At 42.7% G+C, this 22,417-nt stretch overlaps 1 protein-coding gene and 1 long non-coding RNA gene across 2 annotated transcripts in view; one reads left to right on the top strand and one right to left on the bottom strand.

The window, feature by feature from the left end:
- Window positions 1-20,938, top strand: part of ADCY10 (adenylate cyclase 10) — a 78,743-nt gene extending 57,805 nt beyond the window's left edge. Inside the window, exons 21-32 of the mRNA XM_057727542.1 lie at window positions 1,079-1,148; window positions 1,601-1,832; window positions 3,772-3,879; window positions 4,514-4,695; window positions 7,756-7,912; window positions 10,644-10,848; window positions 10,928-11,024; window positions 11,581-11,696; window positions 12,571-12,688; window positions 14,243-14,438; window positions 19,993-20,181; window positions 20,777-20,938. Coding sequence (XP_057583525.1) covers window positions 1,079-1,148; window positions 1,601-1,832; window positions 3,772-3,879; window positions 4,514-4,695; window positions 7,756-7,912; window positions 10,644-10,848; window positions 10,928-11,024; window positions 11,581-11,696; window positions 12,571-12,688; window positions 14,243-14,438; window positions 19,993-20,181; window positions 20,777-20,938 — 1,832 coding nt within the window. The remainder of the gene's footprint in view (window positions 1-1,078; window positions 1,149-1,600; window positions 1,833-3,771; window positions 3,880-4,513; window positions 4,696-7,755; window positions 7,913-10,643; window positions 10,849-10,927; window positions 11,025-11,580; window positions 11,697-12,570; window positions 12,689-14,242; window positions 14,439-19,992; window positions 20,182-20,776) is intronic.
- LOC130849016 (uncharacterized) lies at window positions 1,667-2,531 on the bottom strand. Its single transcript, XR_009052651.1, has 3 exons — window positions 2,342-2,531; window positions 2,133-2,246; window positions 1,667-1,752 (listed from the first exon to the last, which is right to left on the bottom strand). It is a non-coding gene; the product is annotated as an uncharacterized LOC130849016 (long non-coding RNA).
- Window positions 20,939-22,417: the final 1,479 nt, after the last annotated feature.

Here is a 22,417-nt window from a genome sequence, read left to right as displayed (position 1 = left end):
TTGTCACTGGTAACCTTGACAGGAAAGTTTTAGAGAAGTAGGAGGATAAAGGCATAATTCAATTTATTCAGCCCCTAGTCACTAGAGATAAACTAGATAGCTGACTAGGAGAGGTGAGCAAGTTAATCCTTATACAGTGTGATAAAGGATAATGATAGAGGTCTGCGTGGGGTCAGTGGGCACAGGCAAGTTGGTGCACTTATTCTGTAGGGCAAGGGCACAGAAGGCTTTCAGAAGAAGGTGATAAGTGTCAATAGATGCTCAAACCGCATTTTATAAATTAAAAGATCTGTGGAACAATGCATTCACCTTGGAGTCAGGCCTCCATCACAAACAGATACATGACCTGAGACAAGTCCCTTCCTCTCTCTAGGATTCTTCCTTCTCCCTGAATGGAGAAGTGGCTACATTCAACAATCCTCATTTGTTTTCCGTCTTCAGATCATTATGGAATTTTCTAACCTATTGAAGTCTAGATAGACTGAAGGTTTAAATTTAAGGCTCTCTGCCCTTACATTAGCCCTTTGGGGTATTCCATTAAATGTCTATATTTCTCCATTAGAAGCTGACGTCACTTTTTTCAGCATGATTAATTCATAGTTTGAATTATTGCAGGGTGAATTAGTTAGGATAATGTTATCATCTAAAACAAACCCCAGCATTTCTGTGGGTTAACACAGTAGAATGACAGTTTTTTAATGCCCAGGTAATGATCCAATGAGAATGTTGACAAATGCCTTGTACCCAGTCAGGGACACAGGCTCCCTGACTATGTGGTGGATTTGCTATCCCTTAGATCCCCACAGTTAATTTGTTTTCCTGTGGAAGGAGAAGGTGGTGACAGTGTCTAACCATCTCAATTCAGAGGTGACATATCTTACTTCTGACGGAATCCCATTTCTAAACTAACCACACGGCTTCACTTAGGATGCAGTGGGGACTGGGAAATGTAGATCCTGGCTGGGCAACAACAGCTTTATTGTGGAAGGGGACCAGGATGCTTCAGGGAACACCAGACATCTCTACCACACGAACATTTCAATGACCCATTAAACTCACTTGTTTGTTTATTTTTCAGCTGAAGAAGAGGTCACCTTTTCCAGAATAGAGACTTCTAAGAGATATGAAATATTTTCTGAAAATCTCAGGTACAGGCTTCTATAATTGTGTAGGAGGTAGAGCGTGAACAATTGGCATTAAATTCAGAACACTGTTAGAGTCATTTGTCTGGTCAGTACTCTGGGTCTTTTAGGCGCAAGTCAGAGGGTGCATGTGGTGAGTTTGGTCAGTAGGTATGTAATGGAGTGGGACCCTATGGGCCCTTCCCAGGACAGACCCCCCTCCCCTCCCCCGCCCCCGCCCCATAGCTTCTGCTGTAGCTCCTCTTTGAAGTACCTAGATAACAGTATCTGATGCACACTTCCTGAGTTGTTTTACAGATGCTAAAACCACCACCAAATGGAAGAAATCTACATTAGGTTTTCTTATCTTGCTCTTTTATTTGTGTTTAAAGATATTTTCAAAAAAAAAAGATATTTTCATATCAAATACTATACTGTAACTACAATTATTACTCTTATTTATTTCTGCATTTGGACAGTTCTGAAGAAATAAGAGAAAAGATCTTGAGTTTCTTTGATATCATTATATCAAAAATGAGGACATCTGAGGATGACATCATTCCTCTGGAATCTTGCCAGTGTGAGGAGATCCTAGAGATTGTCATCATGCCTCTGGCTCACCATTTTCTGGCTTCGGGAGAAAACAACAAAGCCTTATATTACTTCCTAGAACTTGCCTCTGCTTATCTCATCTTGGGTGATAATTACATGGTACGCTATTTCTACCCAGGTCCCCACCACCCTTGAGACAACTTACAGACCACAGAGCCAGGAGGGAAGTGCTAGTGTTTTGTTTTGTTTTGTTTTGTTTTGTTTTGTTTTGTTTTGTTTTGTTTTGTTTTTATGACTTCATGTTCTTGATTCCTGCCAGCACCCCCTTCCTTTGAAAATCAAATTACTCAGAAGGGAAATGATCTGACATTGAGAAAAAGTCAGAACAAACCGCAACTACCATTATACATCATTTAAATATTGCCACCATTAGCAACTTGCTATGAATTGTCTACCTACCTGGGACCCTAGTCTCAGCTCTCCAGTTTCAGTAGCGTCTTCCTCAGTAATGTCCCGGCTGCATTTGCCCTCTGTCTTCCCCAGATATCTGTCAGCACAAATACCTGTAGGTCTCTGAATAAGTACAAATCTAGTTTTAATCTTGTGATCTCTGAAGGGGCTCACTCACTTTGGTCTTCATGTAATTTCTACTAAATTATCATACATACCTGTAGGCCACCAAAGCAGTAGTGAATATTTCTTCAGGATAATTGTAAATCAGCTCCCAGGGCAATATGCCCTCAGAAATATGGGGGTTTGATACATATAACGAAATAAAAGAATTTATTGTTAAGTAAGTTCGGAAGCACTGAACTGAATAAAGCTAAATAGATCTCTGTACTACAGATATTTCAGGGCTTTAATATGCTAAGACAGAGAAATCTCCCAGAGGGTTGGGCTAGGACTGGGACATATTTTTTTCTCTCAAACTTATTTGACCTTAGATCACTTTTCATAGAGCAGCTGGCTGACTGAGCTCTCACGAACTCACTTGAGGAAACGCCTTTCTGGGCCTTGCTTCATCCGACTCCAGCCAGCTTCAGAAAGCACTTCCCACACCCGAGTAGCCGTGGCTGCCAGCCTGCATGCGCGCCCGGGTGGACTGTTCTAGATTTTACAGTTATGGCCTCATTAACCCCCACACCTTAGATTTATATAAAATCTTAACGTTAAAAATGCCAGTAAGCTCTGGTTCTCTCAACTATTTATGAATGAAATCCTCCTGTGCATATTTTATACACATATGTGAAGAAGGGGGGGATGTGTCCAGTGAGTCCCAGGAACAGAAAGTATAGGTAGCCTTGGGGGCCAGCTTGCTGAACCTCTGCTCACCCTCATCTCACTATGCAGAGTGATGAGGCTGTAGGAAAACAATCATTTGAAGCAGGGCCCCAGTGCAGGGTTCCAAAATGTGCCATTTGCATCCCGCCCCCCTCAGCAAAGAAATCTTGTCTCCCTCTTTCCGCCTCCCACACATACCCCTTAGGCTGCCTGAGACTTGGGGACATTACCTCACCTTAATTTACTCTTCACGTCCGACCTTTCCTTGGTGTTCACATGTGCCAAGACTCTCTTAATGAGGTCATGTGACGTTGAAGCGAGGAAGGTTACTCAGGTCTTAATTTCCTCTTCCACCCCCAAAGAGGGCCCTGGCAAAAGAAGTGGGAGGGGTTCATAACTCACTCCAAAAGTAGAGGCTGGCTTCTCATGGATGTGGGGATGCTGTCAGGAGCTGTGAGAAATAGGGAGGTTCGGGATGGAATTACTCAAAGAGGGAAATTGCCCTGGGAAAACTTCAGGTAAGGTGACTTACCTGACAACATGAGGAAAGGAGGAGATTTCTAGATTCATCCTCCAGAATGAGAGATTCAATGGATCAAGAGGGACAAGAAGGTGACCCGTACCTTCAGCAGGAACTTTCCCCACTCCTTCTGTCTAGAGTTTAAAAGTCCTTTCTGATCAGGAGCTGAAGGTAGAGATGGAGGTGGGAGCTAGAGTGGTCCTGCTTCTCTTCCTTCAGTAGAGTCTGGGGCAAGGGCCCCTCTGTGGTCCCGATGTCTGATGCCTCAACACCTTCTACTCCTTGTGCTGTTTGCAGGCTTACATATATTTGAATGAGGGAGAGAGGTTGCTGAAAATTCTCAAGAAGGAAGTATCTTGGAGTAAGACTTTTGAGTGGGCTACCTTTCTTACCCTCAAAGGTCAGGTAAGAAACCAATAAAAATGCATTGGGAGACTGGAATTGCCATATATTCATTACTACTAAGAGAAAAAAATACCAAATTGTACACTCTAAATATATGCAGTTTATTGTATCTTAAAAAAAAAAAACCATTAAAAACATGATTCATCTGTTATTTATCTCTGGGGCTTTACAGAGAGGAAGTAGTGAAAGTCATCCCTATACTTTCTACATCCTCCTCCCATCCTCTGCCACAGATCTTTTCCAAGACTCCAGAACCCCAAGCCCCGAGACTCAAACCTCCTCACCATCACTTGTCTGCAGCAAGATCTTCCTTAGCCTCTTGGTTGACAGCTTTATGAAATATTTGTCTTAACAACCTCCAAAAATGGACAGGAATAGGTGAACATTTTCTCAGAGGTAGATGATGGACCATGAGGATACAAAATCTTGGTCATTCAACCATCCTTGCAAGCATACATCCAAGAAACATTTCAGATTGTGCCAGGCACCGGGGGGATTTTGTTTCCGGGCCTTAAATGACCTTTTTTTTTTTTTTTAATAAGATTCCTAAACTAAGTATTTTCGGAATACACCAACCAAGCCTGGACTCATTGCTTTTCTTCTTTTCCTTTCTTCCCCTTTCTTCTCCTTGTAGGTCTGTTTCAACATGGGCCAGATGGTGCTTGCCAAGAAAATGCTGAGGAAGGCCCTGAAGCTCCTCAATCGAATCTTTCCTTGCAACTTAATCTCCTTGTTTCTCCAGACTCATGTTGAAAAAAACAGACACTTTCACTATGTGAATCAGAATCAGCAGGCCCAAGAGAGCTCACCTCCAGGGTAAGGAAGGAGCTGGGGAGAGGTGGGTGTCTCTCTAGAGGAGGGAGACCTACACATAGTCCAACAGTCAGCCCCCAGAGCCTGGGCCTCTAGCGGGCACCAGGAGTCCTGGTGGCTCCCCAGTGGGGGAGGCGGTCAGTGGGAGCGGGGCTCCCAGGCCAGGGCCGGGTTGCCTCAGAACAACTTAACAAGCAGCTCTTGCCAAAGGGAGTTCAGGTGACAAAATCTTAAGGGAGTCTTTTGCAACGTGAGCGCCAATGCCCCTCGCTACTCATCTCACCCACTAACCCCTCTGGCCATCCACGTTCCAGTGGGAATCTGTACCACCTGTTCCTAGAGCCGCAGGCACAAGCCCTCTTCCAATTCAGTGCTAAAACCCTGGGTATCACCCCTACCCCGAAGAAAAATGGCAGGTCCTGAAGACATCTGCCAAAAGGCAAAACAGCCCACCCATTTTTATATCTCTATAGATATGTGGCTTACATGGGGTATCCATCGGTCAAGATTATACCATTAAGATATGTACATTTCAATGTATGTAAATTTTATCTATCAAAGAACTGTAAAAAGTAATGAGCTGGGGTAGGGGAGGGAAACAGTGAGTAGAAGGACAGATGCAATAAGAATGTTGCTCGCTGTTGAAGCTGAATGCTGGGCACATGTGGTCTATTATGTTTTTCTGTTTTACTGTGTGTGCATGTTTGAAATTTTCCACAATAAAAGTTTAAAAGATATATTCCACCTATCTAGCAATTCATGCCAAGAGAGATGCCACCTAGTCGGGGATCTGCAGAGCAGGCAGAAGATCTCTTCCATCTTGGGAGAGGCCAGTTGCAATATTCCTACAGGTTTTGCCTGCGATGGAAATATCTATTTCTATGAGCAAGTTGTGGCAATTCTGTTGCAACCCCACCAAAAACTGCCTTCCCTAGTTTCCTGGAAATGTCCCCTTGACTGTGGGGGAGCCTGGATGGAAATGAGGTGGAGCTGAGCCCCTTCGCAGGCTGGGGACGGGCTCCTGAGAATCTAAGCCTGCTGCCTCAGGAGACAGCAGGAGGGGGAGGGGCGGGGAACGGTTCAGCAGAGATCTCTCTGAGAGGTAAGAGAGAACTGAGTTTGGGTCACACGGAGGGTTGCCAGATGAAATAAAGTATGCCTAGTTAAATCTGAAGTTCAGATCAATAATGAATGATTTTTTTTTTTTAGTATACATTATATCACACAAGATATTTAAGACATATGCATTCTAAAAGAATTGTTTTGAAATTCAAATTTAACCCAGCATCCTATATTTTCATTCCCTAAATCTGGCAAGCCTAATGTACAGCCACATTTTGTAAAAGGAATAAGAAATGCCTGCACGAGAGGAGAAGGGGAAAAAGTGATGGTCAGCAAGAAGCTACTGTTGTCTTAAAATGCTCTCCAATCAAAATGTTCTCATCTCATAAATAAGGACATTAAGAAACAACACTTGACGTCAGAGTTTCTACAGCTTCACGAACTCCCTACGTCATGAGGGATTTTACCTTCTCCATGTTTCCTTAGAACCTTTAAAAAATAATTTCCACAACAGAATGAATGTCATCAATGTCTAAACTGAAAGCACCTGGAATTCTTAAGAATCTCTAGGATATCTTTCTTCCTTTCTTCTCATCTTTATTTAAAATCTGCTTTTTGATCGTTATTTCCAATTATATTTTGCTTTGTTAAATTACTAATATCGCAGCCCATTTAGGATCCCATTTGTATCACAAATAGAGAAGATTGGGGGCTGCATTATCAGCTAAATGACTGGTGGGACTGAGACGGAGACCCCAAACTTCTTGGTAGGTGGTGAGGCATCCTTCCCTTGAATAATTCAGCACAGGAAGCTCACCATCTCGAGTGACATTCCACTCCATTCCATTGTCAGAACGTGTTTTAGTCTGTTGGGACTGGTGTGACCAAACACCACAGGCCGGGGCGGGGGGGGGGGGGGGGCGTGTCGGGTCGGGGGGGTGTGGGGGGGTATGCTTCTTAACAACAAAGTTTATTGCTCTCCGTTCTGGAGGCTGGAAGTCTGAGGTCCTAGTACCAGCTTGCCAGGGCCCTCTTCAGTGTCACGGACTTCTTGTCCTTATCCTCACATGGTGGAAAGGGGCCAGGAAGTCGGTGGAGTCTCTTTGATAAGAGCTCTAATCCCAGTCATGAAGGCTCCACCCTCACCTACTATTACCATCACTTTTGGGAGTTAGAATTCAACCTATGGATTTGGGGGGATGCATTCAGCCCACAGCAGAACGGAATTGTTTAAAATGCTCATTTCCTTTGTCGAGCTGAGACTTCGTTCCCCACAACAGTGTGTAACAGAGGAAATGACACACTGGACTGGCCGGGCTGGAGGTGGCCAAGGCTGGAGTCCTGGCACCATCACGTTCTAGCTATGTGACTTTGACTTAATTACTTAACCTGTCTGAGTCTCACCTTCCACGTGTGTAAAATGGGGTTAATTATTCCTTCCTTTCTTACAGGGTTGTCATCAGTCTCAAATGTGAAAAATGATATAAATGTGCTTTTAAAATAATTTTATTTAAATGGCAGTGACCTGATGGGGACAGGTGATTTACATAAATTATCTTAATTAATCATCACAAAGTAGGTATTATGGTCCCCAATTTTGCAGTGGAGAAAACGTGCTTCATAAAAATTAATGTGCATGTACAATAAGGTCCTACTGTATAGCACAGGGAACTATATTCAATATCCTGTGATAAACCATAATGGAAAAGAATATTTTTTAAAAATAATGGATATATATGTATAACTGAATCACTTTGCTGTACAGCAGAAATTAACATAATATTGTAAATCAACTACATGTCAATAAAAAAATACTACTTGCTGAAACTGAAAAAAAAAAAATAACATGCCTGTTAATTTCCATGTAAAGGAAACAGACCTCAAACTCAAGTCTGCCTTGACCCCCAAGCCGGTAGTGAGGACTCTGCATCTGCACTTCCCTCAAGCATGCTGGTGACGATGTCGTCTTCTTATGTCCTCTGTGTGTACTTTATCTAATAGGAAGAAGAGGCTGGCACAACTTTACCAGCAAACCACTTGCTTCTCCTTGCTGTGGCAGATCTATAGCTTAAATTATTTTTTTCACTACAAGTATTATTGCCACCTGGCAGCTCTGATGCAAGTGAATACTGCACTGGAAACTCAAGATGATTTCCAGGTAGGGTATTGTTGTGGCTGCTTTTTACATTTCTGAATCTCACTTGGAGAGAAAAGCCTAGTGAAAGCCAATCAAAATTCAAAATCATGAAGATATAATAAAAGGCTTCCAGGCTGGATTGTTCCACAGAGGCCAGTAGTCATCAAGCATGTTGGTGCCAGGATCCCCTTATATCTTAATAATTGAGGACCTCAGATAGCTTTTTATATGGGTTCATATATTTTTATGGGGTGTATCTATTGATATTTTCATATAAGAAACAAAACCTGAGATACTTTAAAAATATTTTTTAAAGAAAATAAACCCATGACATGAACATAATTAACATTTTCATCGAAAAAAAACTCTATTTCCTCAAACAAAACATGTAGTGAGAATGGCATGTATTACATTTTTTGCAAATGCCTTAATGTCTGACTTCACAGAAGACAGCTAGATTCTCAATCTGCTTCTACTTTCACGTCCTTGTAACGTCACATAATTCTTCCTTGGAAAATCCCACATTTTACTTGTAAGAGAATAAGAGTGAAAAAGGAAAATGTAAAAGGATAATTTTTTTTATAACTTTTTTTTAATGGTTTATTTACTTATTTTATTTTTGGCTATGTTGAGCCTTCATTGCTGCGCGTGGGCTTTCTCTAGTTGCGGTGAGCGGGGACTACTCTTTGTTGCTATGCGCGGGTTTCTCAGTGCGGTGGCTTCTCTTGCTGTGGAGCACAGGCTCTAAGCGCATGGGCTTCAATAGTTGCAGCACATGGGCTCAATAGCTGTGGCGCACAGGCTTAGTTGCTCTGAGGCATGTGGGATCTTCCTGGAGCAGGGATAGAACCCCTGTCCCCTCCACTGGCAGGCAGATTCTCAACCACTGAGCCACCTAGGAAGTCCCGATGATTCTTTTTAAAAAGATAAAATCATTCCCTGGCAGTCCAGAGGTTAGGACTCCGTGTTCTCACTGACAAGGGCCCAGGTTCAATCCCTGGTCGGGGAACTAAAATCCCACAAGCTGAGTGGCATGGCCAAAAAAAACAAAAATGTAAAAGAGCACACATCAAAGATTTTATTAAGCTCATTAAAGTTAGTGAGAGAACTATTAAGATGTTACAACTAGTTCCCAGGAGAATTTAATTTATGAATGTATGCAAAACTAGTCTAGGCACAGGGCAAGAATTGAATCACTTGTATTCCACCGAATATTTATTTTTCTATGAAAAAGAATCATTTACATTATTACTGGTTTTCTACTGTATACAGAATTGTAAAGTAGCCCAAAGACAGTGAAAGGCAGAGATAACCTTGATGAGTGAGCTAGACAGGACACCCACTGAATTTTTCTTTTGTTTTGGCCCATTTCAAGTTCTTTCACTATTTTTCCTGACCCAAATAACTCTTATGTTATGAAACTACCTTTGATCTCTTCATGCTCTGAGTTCCAGGAATGGTGTCTGGCACATCATAGGTACTCCACAAATATTTATCGAATGAAATGCCTCACTTCTGCTTCGCCCTTGGAGCTATCTCCTAAAAATGTGGTGGAGTTGGGAGGCAGGGGAGACTTAAAATGGAAAAGTCAAAACTGGAAAGTGAATCATAAGATGCTTATTAACAAGATGGCTGTGCCTAAGGGCAGAAGAGGAGGGAAAGGGCTCCCCTGGGTGTTCAGAGCAGATGAGATACTCAGTGTAGGATAATAGCAAGAACCAGAATCAGTGCCAAGAGAGGCGTTTCCAGGACTCCACCTACTTGTGGTGTGACCACTAGCAAATCACATAACCTCCGAGTGTTGTGTGTTCCCCATAAAGCAAAGCAGTTGGCCTCAATTCTCTTGCTCCAAGTCCAAGAAGAGCTAGGCTTTATTACAGCTTTGATTTTCCTTTGCCCAACAATCCTCTCTCTTCCACTCCCATTTCTCCCTTTCTGGTAGCATTATCTTGAAACGTGTTCTAGACAAGGAATAAACGAATTCCCTAAATGCCTCCCCACCATTCTACCATTAGGGATTCTATATTTCTCCTGTTTGTATTTTTCAAAGCAGTTTATATGTATTCTGGGTTTTGTGGAGGTTTGGGTGTTTTTCTTTTTAATAATAAACTGTGTCTCTAGCAGGAACTATTTTCTCTTCCCCCTTCTCTATACCTTGAAGCAACTTTATCATTTTAAAGAGTTGTTTAAAGAGTAACCAACTTCTTTTCAATCTCCCAATTAAGTTTAGAACTAGTCCTTACATTTTTTTTGAAAGCAAACAAAACCAAAGCAACCTTCCTTTATTGTTAAATAACAAAAGTAATACATGCTTGTTATAACAATAAACTAAACATCACAGAAATTCATAAAGTAGAAAGTCCTTCAAATCTCTCCTCCAATTGCAGCGAATAGGTAACTGCTTTTTACAGTTTGGAATGAGTCCTTCCAGGCTTTTTGGTATGCAGTCATCTATCCACATATGTGCTTTTATTTTTCACAAAAATTAAAATTCTTGTATTTTGTTTAAGGACTCTGTGTGGGCCAAAGGGGCCATTGAGCTGGTCCTGGATCATGCATTAAATAGGTGGCAGAAACTCAGCTTAATTTCTGCATCTAAGCCCATGGTTTTGCCAGATGTCCAGCTCCATTCCCAAGCTTAATAAATCAGTGTTTACTGGCAGATGTTGGGTGATATCCTGGGCTTTCTGCTTTGGGTTCCATCCCAGTCTTGCCCCGTCTCTCCTCCTCTCCTCCACTCCTGCCATTTCAGATCATTAAGGCCTACCTGGACTATTCGATGTACCACCATCTAGCCGGCTACCAGGGCGTGTGGTTCAAATATGAGGTCATGGCCATGGAGCACATCTTCAACCTCCCCCTGAAACACGAGGGCTTTGAAATCATGACCTACGTGGCCGATACACTTAGCTATATCAAGTTTCTTATGGGTCACTTGGACTTGGCCATTGACTTAGGTAAGGGCTGGCTGGTCAAGAAAGGACATGCAGATACAAGTGATGCCCAGAAATATACTGGAATTTGTTTTCTTCCCAGGCTCTCGAGCCCACAAGATGTGGGCATTGCTTCGGAATCCCAACAAACACTATCTGGTCCTCTGCTGGCTTTGTAAATCCCTCTTCTTGAGGAACAGGTATTTATCTCAAGGCATTTTCCAAAGTTAGAGGAAGAAAGCCATATTAATGGAATGTTCTGCATTTACTTAACCCCGGCCATAGGGTGGGGAAGGGAGTAGGGTTTACCATAGGCTGATGTAACTGATAATCATATCCTTTGGCTATCGCTACTCTTTCACAGAATTCTTTCACAGGCATTATCCCTAACCTGGTTGCTCTGGCCAGTGACTAGAGGAGGGTCAGTCACCCCACTGTGGGAACCAGGCCTCCGCCACTGCCAGGTGGCAGAAAGGGAACAGTCTCACAGGAGAGGCAAACGCCCAGAGAATAGCAACCAGGACCAGAGGCCCAGGCTGACTTGGCCTGACTCTGCCACCCTGTTCAAGGGGTCCATGAAAGAACAGTTTGAACAAAGCCAATCTGAGATTTAGGAGTGGGTTTGAAGTCTGTTTAAGGATCGTATTTGGTCCTGAATTACTGGGCGGGAATGAGACTAGGACGGAACTTCCTTTACTCCCCCCGCCCCCCCCCCCCCCATCATTTTTTAATCTTACCACCTTTTCTCTTCCATAGATACAAGCAACTGATTCAGGTGCTGGGGTGGCTGTGGGATATTTCTATAGCAGAAGAGCACATCTTCAGCAGGGCATTTTTCTATTTTGTCTGCCTGGACATCATGCTTTATTCTGGTGAGCATGACCTTGGAATTTATAAGAAACTGGGGGTGTGACACTTGTGTTGATGTGGTGTGGCAGTGGGCAGGGCTGGGGCTTTGAGACCATTGGGTTTCTGGCTAGAAAGACATACAGGACAGGGAAGGGAGAGCCTGGTGTTGAGCTGAGGAACCTCTAGAAGGTACCGGGATTGTAAGGGACCAAGAAGGAAGAGAATTTAGAATTTAAGCTGCCAGTTAAAGTGTCAGATCATTTGTCACACAAGTGATAGTGACTGACAGTGTCTTACTATGTGCCTTCTACTAACATGTTTAATTTTTAGCAGGATAGATGTAGAGACTTCATGCTTTAAAATGAAGGATAGGGCTGCTAATGGTGAGGGATCCAGGCACTGGTAGCTGTTGGTGATTGGGAAAACAAGTTCCTTCCTGATAACCTTCAGGTTACACCAGGTAGGCAGGCCCCAGTGTACATATTAAACCAGAGGGGCCAACCTGGGCATTCTTTTTCCCACCCACACTTTCAAAGGGGGATGCGGATGTTGCCGCCAGCAAGGGAAGCATGGATGGGAAGATTCAGAAGTCCCAGGCTGCACTGAGGCTGATTCCTTGGGCCCAAGGTGGGAGGGTTAGTTTAAACCTCACTCCCGCCTGGGTGATACTATGGACTTGTACCTTATACACATAAACTTCCACAAAAGCAAACACAGGGCAGTGCAGTTGCCTGGTTGATGTAACCCGTGTGACCCTTTGGATTCATAAAGTAATCAGAGACCGAGCCCTCTCCTCACAGTGGGAAATTCTCCTGGGAGCTACTAGGCCAGAAAGATGACGGCAGCCCTCCACCCCCAATCTACCAGCCAAGCCCTCCTGTTTCTCTCTTTTTTTAGGCTTTGTTTATCGGTCATTTGATGAATGTTTGGAATTCATACACCACAACAAAGACAACAGAATACTCAAGTTCCAAAGTGGAATCCTCCTGGGACTTTACTCGTGTATAGCTATCTGGTAACAATGTGTTTGCATACCACTACATTCCCAAATTCGAAAATGTTGAATCCTGGAAGAGTTCTATGAGATCTGAAAAAAAGAAAGAAAAGAAAGGGAAAGTACTTCTAATTTATACCGAAGACAGATTGAAGGTGACAGAGCAGATTTACACTGAAAGCCACCTTGGGGATCACCTAATTCATCCCCCTCAACCCAGGCCAGAAAAGTGATGTCGCTTCAATTGTATTCAATGCAGCAAGCATTTACTGCTCACATAGGATGCTGTGCTGATACAGAGATGAGTAAGAGAAGAGTACTTGCTTCTGAGAAGTGTTGGGGGTTTGAGGGAGACTAATAAATAGCACTACTTACCCCCTCCCCAACCCCAAGATGCAGTCATAATCACTGTTTTTTGGGGGGGAGTGTGTTTAAGTCTTTTTTTTTTTAATTAATTTATTTTTTGGCTGCATTGGGTCTTCGTTGCTGTCTGCAGGCTTCTCATTGCGGTGGCTTCTCTTATTGTGGAGCACAGGCTCTAGGCCCATGGGCTCAATAGTTGTGGCTCGTGGGCTCTGGAGTACAGGCTCAATAGTTGTGGTGCACGGACTTAGTTGCTCCACGGCATGTGGGATCTTCCCAGACCAGGGATCGAACCCGTGTCCCCTGCATTGGCAGGCAGATGCTTAACCACTGCGCCACCAGGGAAGTCCCCATAATCACTGTTGATAGAGCCAATGTTGGAGGATATGGCTTATATCTGCAGGATAGTGAGCTTCCTAATACTGAACCCCAGGATTAGACTTACGCAGCAGGCAGGTCTAGAAAACTCCACCCCCTCCCACCCCATTGAGGCAGGCGGTACCACCCTCCCTGTGGGTCTCACTGGCTCTCAAGATGAAAGAGCTTCACCGGCCTAATTGTTGTCCCAAAGTCACAAGCCAACTAAGTCACTCCTTTATCATTGGAGGAGTGAGTGAGGCAGGGAGAGGAGTGTGGAGCTTTGCACCAATGGAACTCCCTCACATGGAAGGACACTCCAGGAGGGTAGAAGAAGCAGGCTTCTTGTATCCCATTAACCCATGAAGCCTTAGGCTTAATCTCTTTAACCCATTACATTTTAAACTCAAGAAGCCTGCAGCTATGGCCTTAGCTTCAAGGACGTAGATGAATAGTAAGACTCCAGATCATTGACAGAATTACTTCCACAGCCATCCCCAAGACGGAAAGTCTTTCTTTATTCTACTTCCTGTCTCAAATTATATACGTAGTCATTGTCCAATATTTAGAGATTGTGTGATGAGATTTAATGATAATATGAAGACATTCATATATAAAGTGCCACAAACTAGAGCAATTTCAAATTTGAATAGAAATCTCCTCATTATAAAACTCATTGGGAAAAATTACAATCCAAAAATCAATTGCTCCATATCACATAATTTTTCCTGAATAGGTCAGTTGCAGGCTTCCAGAGACCAGCATACAATGAGCTACACCTCTAGAGAGACCCATTTCAGAAAACTAGCCCATTCCCAGGGTGACAGGGATTTTTCTTCTTCTGTGGTGTTGCAGGTATGCCAGACTCCAGGAATGGGACAACTTTCACATATTTTCCAATAGAGCCAAAAGTCTAGTGTCAAGAAGAACCCCGACAGCTCTTTACTGCATAGGCATCAGCAGGTACATGGAAGGGCAAGTTCTCTACCTTCAAAAGCAAATCGAAGAACAATCAGAGAACGCTCAGGACACTGGAGTTGACCTACTCAAGGTGAGGCCTCTCTGGTTTCCCGGGTAAGTCATGCCTTAAACGGATTTTTCTCTACCTCCTGTGATAATTATTTTCTCTGATTAACAGAAGTTACATGTGTTTATAGTATAAGATTTTGAAAGCAACTCCCTCCCCATAATTAGATTTGTAAATTGCCCATAACCTTACTACTCAGAGATAACCACTTTATACATACTGAGATAACACTTTCCAAGTTTTCTTCTGTTTTTGTGCATGCATTTCCATTTTTTTAAAACTTGCTACTAAATAAGATATATTTATGAATAATTCCCTGCCATTAAATAGTTTTCTGCACCACTAGTTAAAAGGAAGCCTGGTATTTTATCTTATAGATATAATATTAGATAGTATTGCCAAACTATTCTTAGATAGAAATTTTCTGTAGTAGTTTACTGCTATTGCTGTGATAAACATCTTGGTAGATAAATCTTAGCACACAGAAATTTTAAATATTCAATTGATATGTAGGAAGCATCCAGTACTAGGTGTTGGGGTATAAAAGTGAGCAAATTAAACCTGGTACCTGCCTCCCAAAGTCTACAGCCTAGCATGGGCCAGCCCCACTAAGAGAATGAAGGGCTGAACTTCTAGGGTCATCTTAACACTTCTTTGCCTTGTTTTCTTAAAAACTGAATGCAGGTGAATTTGTTTTCTATTGCTGTCTCTCCAAGTACCACAACCTTAACAGCTTAAACACCACTTCTTTTCTTATCTCTGGGCTGAGCAGTCAAAAGTCTGGACAGGCTTGGCTGGGTTCTCTGCTGAGGGTCTTACGAGGCTAAAACCAAGGTGTTTGCTGAGCTATTTTCTCATGATCTAGGGAAGACCCTGCTTCCAAGTTCCTTCAGGTTGTTGGCAGAATCTAGATGCTGACGATTTTAAGGCACATCCCTATTTCAGAGATATTAAAATGTTCCAAAACAAGGCATCTTGAGACCAGTGAAGAATAGTAGCTCATTTAATCTTCTGAGGCATTGTTATGGGCTGGGTCTTTTTCACTCTTGCTGGATAGACAAGTCTTAAATTTGCCCAGATGGGAGCCCGCTCCCTACCACTCTCATACCACACTCAGCCTCAGCATCTCTTCCTGCAGTTTGTTCACACCAGCTGACTAAATCACTGCCTCCAAAAACACACAAGTTCACTGTCATCACTGCTTAGAGGTATGTGCTCTTTGACATAGAACATGTATTTATATTTCCGATTCATAAAACATTCTTCTGGTTCTCATTCAGGATATGGAAATTAGTGATATAAAACATTCTGTTTTATGTCATTATTATGTATTACATATGACGTAATTATTATGTATCATGAAATTTATTTCATGTAATCTGATAGAGCAAATGTCTTTCCTTAAGAAAATTACTTATGAGGGATTTAAAACATGCTTAACTTCATGTTGCTTAAAAAAAAATAGATTTGTACCACCTAAAACATGATTTAATTTATTCCAACATTCTTTTTTTCCTTTCAAATACCAGGCACATGACATATGACAATGAGTTGGCTGTCATTATTACCGTTAAATATTGAGGGCTAAGAAAGGGGTAGCACACTTTTGGCCAACCTGATATATGAAAATCCAGGTAGATAAATTATCAGCTGGTTAAAAGGAAGCACCTCTTTAATGAGTAGTTTAGTGATAAAAGGCACCTGTCCCAAAGACAGTACAGGTTAAAAACACAGTAGGTGCTATTGGGATTACAACAAAGATGTGGAAAATGTTGTCTTTGTCCTCAAGGAGTTTGTGATTTGAGTTCCAGAAGGGGAAAGAGGTGGGAAGCCCAGGAACGGGAGGGAGTGGTAGAGGTGGGGAGTAGAATACAAGAACACAAAAGAACATAAAATCAAACTTGGTATCTCCCACAGTACACAGAGCAATGCCTTTTGCACGTTACTGAACCAAATTTGGGTTCATTCTCCCATGTGCAGTAAAGCCAATCTACTGACACTGGGTTGTGGTGGAGGAAAGTACAGTGTTTACTGTGAGGTGCCAGACAAGAAGTTTGGGGCAGCTGATGCTCAAAAAACCTGAACTCCCCGATAGCTTTCAGGGAAGCATTTTTAAAGGCACGGTAAGGGAGAGGAATCACAGTGCATGTGATCAGCTTGTGCACAGTTCTCTGATTGGTTGATGGCATGGTGACAGGGCAGTGTCACAGGGGTTAATATCATCAATCCTCAGGCTCCAGTAGGTCTGGGGGCTACATCTCATGGTGATTAAGTAGTTAACTTCTTCCATTTGGTGGGAGTTTTAGCATCTATAAAACAACTCAGGAAATGTGCAACAAGTACGGTTACCTAGTTACTTCAGGGAGGAACTAAAGATTCTGTGACTGCCACACGGCTGATGTACTGTTTAAATTTTTACCAGTTCACCTGGCCCAACTGCCATTTTTGTCACTCCACAGTCATATCCTTTTAATCATCAATTCTTGAGCCAGGCTTTTGTGACTCAGGGGAGGTCTGGGAGACTACAGCTTTTCTACATGCAAAAGGCAGGCAGAGGACATGGTGGGAGCGGTCTTTTCCAAGAAGGCCCCATAGGGTCCTGCCTGGTTACATACAGTAGATGTTTAATTTCTTGAATAAATAATTGATAGACAAGATAAACATATAACAGGTTAGTAAGGAAAACAATGTTTCAATGCATTTCTGTGATACTGAAGTAAATGCAATAAAAGAATGACATTGTTTTGTTGACCATCAGATTAGCAAAGACATGAGAGAAGACATATTCATACTCTGAAGGACTCTCATGAACTTTTTAGAGAGCGTTCTGGCACAATGCATAAATATCTTTAAAATATGCATATCGTTTAATTCCCCTCCTAGGAATTATCCTAAGGAAATAATCAGATGGCAAAAAAAATTTTCCTGTAAAGATGTTGATCTCAGGTTTATAGTATTAAAAAACTAGGGAAAAAAAAACTAGAGGAAAATAAAAATTATATGCCTTTCAAAAATATTGGTTAAGTCAGAAATGGTATATTTAAACATTGGGATATTTTCACATTTAAAAAAAACCTGAATTTCTGTCTCTTATTTTAAAAATTGGAGTATCTGGTGACTCTAGGCCCCAATCCTAACGAGTAGCTATTGGCTGGAATTGGTGAGGGTTGACATTTAGGGCATACCCTCTCCAGTATGACATAATCCCCTCTGCTTCTTATCTTGCTACATTCAGCCTCTTATTTATATTTCTTGCCTGGCTCTGTCAGCATTTGAATTTGTGAGATCTGATGTAAAAGAATCATGTCACTGGAAAATGTTCATAACGTGGTGCTAAATGAGAAAAAAATGTTACCATATTGGTGATAAGTATGATCCCAGTTGTGGCGGGGGGTGGGGGCTGTGTGTGTGTGTGCGTGCGATAGGCAGTGTCGACTGAGAAAAACACACAACCTAAAAGCCACGTTAAGGTTTCTTCCGGAATATTACTGAGGACTATAGCTGTAGCCTGCGTGACAGCCTCTCAGATAGCTTTTGAGTAACTGCTCTGAGGAAGTAAGGAAGGAGACAGGATACATATGAGATTTTTCCTGGGAAGAACATCAAAAGATTACTGCTAATCACAAAGAACAGACATCTCAAGTTAATGACTTTAGCACTTTTCTGTGTATGCAAGATGCAAGGATCTGGGTTCACCGACATTATTCCTTAGATATGTATCTTATCTATGGCCAGTATCTGAAACAGAATGCTTCCTGTTGTTCTCAGGCCCACCATCAATGGGTGGCTGCAGTGGCTAACGGCTTGATTCTTGTAGAACTGCAATGGTGGAGAACATTCCCTGTCCACAGCAAAGAAATAAAAAAGCAGAAGAGGGTGTATCTAAGAGATTTTTTTTTCTTGTCCTCATTTCTTCCCTAAATTCTGAGTTGTTTGTTTTTCCCCCTTTCTAGTGTCTACATATTTTTTTTCAATTGAGGTATAATTCTCTAAATTTTGAAAATGAACTTATATCGCTTTAGTAATCAAAAGAAAGTGTTGTGGTTTTTGTTGTTGTTACTGAACTGAGCCTGGGTGTGCTTGCCCACCACACAGCAAAGCCAACTTACTGACACCAGGTAGTGGTGAAGAAAGGTACAGCATTTACTGTCAGCCCCAGCAAGGAGAATGGGTGGCTCATGTTCAAAAGACCCAAACTCCCCAGTGACTTTCAGGGAAGGGTTTTTAAAGGCAGCATTTGGGGTAAGGGCTGCAGGGCACATGACTTTATTCTGATTGGCTGGTGGTGAGGTAACAGGGCTGTGTTTTGGGAATCTTAATCATCAATCTTCTGGTTCTATCCTGTCTAGGGTCTGTATCTTGTAGTCTAGATGTAGTCACCATCCTCTGCTTGGGTGGGGGTCTTTGTTCCTGCAGAAGAACTCAAAGATATGTTTCAGATTGTTATGTACATCCCTTGGGGAGGAGCTGGGACTCTGTTTTATCCCTGAACTATTGCTCCTTGACTGTTTTTCTTCATCCCCTCACTTCCCGAATAGTAACTGCTTATGTCTGCCCTTTGGAACTCAGGGAAGACCTAGGAGACCAAAGCCTTTTTCTACAAACAAGAAACAAGGGACACAGAAGGGCTTTTGTATGTGGGAGAGCCCTGCAGGGTCCTGCTTAGTTTCAGCCTCCCCCACCCCCCACCCTTCTTTGTACTCCTCAATCCTGGGGAGGAACAGGGGGCAGGACAAGAAAGAGAATAAAGTTTTGGATAGAGAAGTTTTGGTTAATCATAAACTCAGCAGTTACTCGGTTTCATTTTTAAAAAGCAGTTGCCAAAAAGAGTTAATGAGCCCACCCATATCACATTCTTGGTCTGGGTAGGCCACTGGGGCTACTCCACCTGACATTCATCATCTCTCTCCACTACTTTCTGTGTATGTCTCTGTAAAATGCTTTCTCACTTGATGGCTTATACCCTTGAAACTGAAACCATGTACCTCAGATTGGGACTTGAACCCACGTGGCCGGGACTCGAGCTTGGCCAAAACGCAAGGTCTTCCAACTGAGATCACACACCTGGTTTCAGGATTTAATGAAGCCTCAGGTTCTTGTTTTCTCATCACAGAAAGAATTCAGTGAGAGACAAAGTGATAGGTAAGAAGTGGATTTATTTAGAAACACATTCCACAGACAGAGTGTGGGCCATCTCAGAAGGTGAGACAGGCACCAGGGCATGGGGTTGTCAGTTTTTATAGGGGTGGCTAATTTCATAGGCTAACGAGTGGGAGGAGTATTCCAGCTATTTCAGGAAGGGGCGGGGATTTCCAGGAATTGGGCCACCGCTCACTTTTTGATCCTTACGGTTGTATTACTGAGGCTCAGGGTCTAGTGGAAGTCGACTTGTCTGCCATCTTGGACCCATCTGGTTCTAATCAGTTTGTGTCATGTCCTCAGACTATGTCATTCTTTCAAAGGTTGTGCCCTGCCCCCTTCCCTCCTGTTACAAAATAATCCCGAATCATCTGAGAAGGAAATATCTTTGCAGTCAAGGACCCCCTTTCTGATTCTGATATGTTGCTTTTCTCTTTAGAACTTGGAGAATATGGTGGCTCAAAATACCACCGGGCCTGTCTTCTACCCAAGGCTCTACCACCTGATGGCCTATGTCTGTATACTAATGGGAGATGGGCAGAACTGTGACCTCTTCCTGAACACAGCCTTACAGCTCTGTGAAACACAAGGGAATGTGCTGGAGAAATGCTGGCTGAACATTAGCAAAGTATGTAGCATCAGCTAGCAACCTGGGGAAGGGGATGATCACGGGGGATGCGAAGGAGCCCCAGAAGCCCACTGCCTGGTTGGGTTTCACCGGGTGTGGAAGGCCATCAGAGGCCTTTCTAGACTCTTATGGAAAGGGGTGACATGTCCATAGGTCAGGTATTTGCACCTCCTCTTCCCCTTTGAGTCCTCATGGGACCTCCCCCCCGCCCCAGGATCTCCCCCCCACCCCCCCTTCAGCAAGATCTCCACCTTCTCACGGGCCTCACTACTTTCCACTTTGTGTTACATTTGTGTGCATGTCTTGCCTCCCCACGAGAATGTGAACTCCTAGAACGCAAAGACCACTTAGCCCCTAGCACAGTGCCTTAGACTCAGTATTTGTTGAATAAGTGAATGAATGAACACGTGTATGTGTTTATTTAAAGAGTTATGTTTCAGTATCCTAGTTTGGGCAACAAAATTCATTGTTTGTCCGTGGGTTCACCTGGTTTTAAAAGCTCAAGGACATTTGACCATTGCTGGTATTAGGCCACCCTTGACCACACAAGTTGAGGAGCACTGATGAATTCTGTGTTCTCTTTGTCTCCTCTCAGGAATGGTGGTACTCAAGCTCTGAGTTAACAGAAGACCAATGGTTTCAAACACTCTTGAGTCTCCCATCATGGGAAAAAATTCTATCAGGCAAGGTAAACATGCAAGATATTCAAAGAAACAAATTCCTGATGAGAGTTAATATCCTGGACAATCCTTTCTAACATTTCATGAAAGAGAACGAGGATGTTAGTAAGACTCATTCTCTTGTGATTAGCCCTTATTAACCTTTCTCTATAGGCAGTCTCTTCCAGGTTCCTACATCCTCCCTTCTGTTCCAGACACAGAACCAGACCTGTTGGTTTCTCCTCTTTCTGGAGGATTAGAAAGGGTCGGTAGTGTCCTGCTTTCCTTTCTCCCAGCTTCATACAAATTCCTTTTGCCTTTCATGCTGTTTTAGCTTAACCTGTTTATTTTCAGCCCATGTAAAATTGTATCAGATCAAAAAATTTCAATATCCAAATGGCACATATTGCAACAGACACACTTCTAGTTAATCTATTAAACTGAAAATGGTTAATTTTAAATGTCCAGTTGTTCATTCTTTTGTATATAGCCCAGGATTACAAATAGCAAATTCTCATCATGGTCTGTAAGGGCAAGATTTGAAAAGACACCTCTTTGTCATGTGTGACTGTAGCCTCCAAGGCTCCTCTAACGACATGCATCAAATATCTGTGGAAATACTTTTTTTTTTTTTTTTTTTGGCTGCGTGGCTTGTGGGATCTCAGTTCCCTGGCCAGGGATTGAACCCAGGCCACCACAGTGAAAGCCCAGAATGCTAACCACTAGGCAACCAGGGAACTCACAGAAATAAATTTTTTTAAATGGAAATATTAGCAACTTTGATATATCTTTTACATGCTTAGAGTTTATGTATTTAGCAAAGTCATAGCATTCAACGTCATTTCCCAGATGTCGGAGAAGCTACCCCAGAGCCATCTGTGGTCACTGTCTCTCTTTGCTGGCAGACAGCTCAGTCTTTTTTGTTTGTTTTTTGTTTTTGTCACTAGCAAACAATTTCCATCTTTTAATTTCCAGGCTTTTCTTTCTTTTTTTAATTTTTTAAATTGGGGTATAGTTGTTTTACAATGTTGTGTTAGTTTCCACTGTACAAAGTGGAAGTGGCGTTCCCTGAGACAGAGCAGTTCTTACAGGCGCTTTGTGCCTCTGCGGGCTCACGTGGGACACGTCCAGATTCAGCCCCTCTCCGCGTTGCTGCAGCTCCCTCCTGCTCGCTTGTTTCACAGACCCAACTGGCCTCCTCAAGCAGGTGCCCCAGGATTTCTATTTGTTGACTCTAGTCACCTTTTGATCCTGGAAGGAGGTTCTGACGGACATCGAGGTATCCGACATTAATGCACACCTCAGATTCTCATAGTGATTTCCACAGACACGGCCCCATGTGGGGGTGTTCCTTTCACAGGCTAGTATTTCATTGTCCTTCTGCAAAAGGTAAAGCTGTGTTTTTCCTCCTGGTAATATAACTGAGTTCTACTAAGGAGGTTGGATAATCCCAGGTGGTACCAGGGGGTTATCCAAAGAGGCCTGGGCCCTGACGTGGTGGGAAGGCCAGCTGGCTAGGAGATCAGGGCATTAGGTTCTAACATGAGCTCTGCCACTAAGCCCGTGAGCCACAACTA

Source organism: Hippopotamus amphibius, chromosome 3 (genome assembly GCF_030028045.1).
Source record: "Hippopotamus amphibius kiboko isolate mHipAmp2 chromosome 3, mHipAmp2.hap2, whole genome shotgun sequence".
Classification (NCBI taxonomy): Eukaryota; Metazoa; Chordata; class Mammalia; order Artiodactyla; family Hippopotamidae; genus Hippopotamus; species Hippopotamus amphibius.
This window is presented reverse-complemented; position numbering and strand designations above follow the sequence as displayed.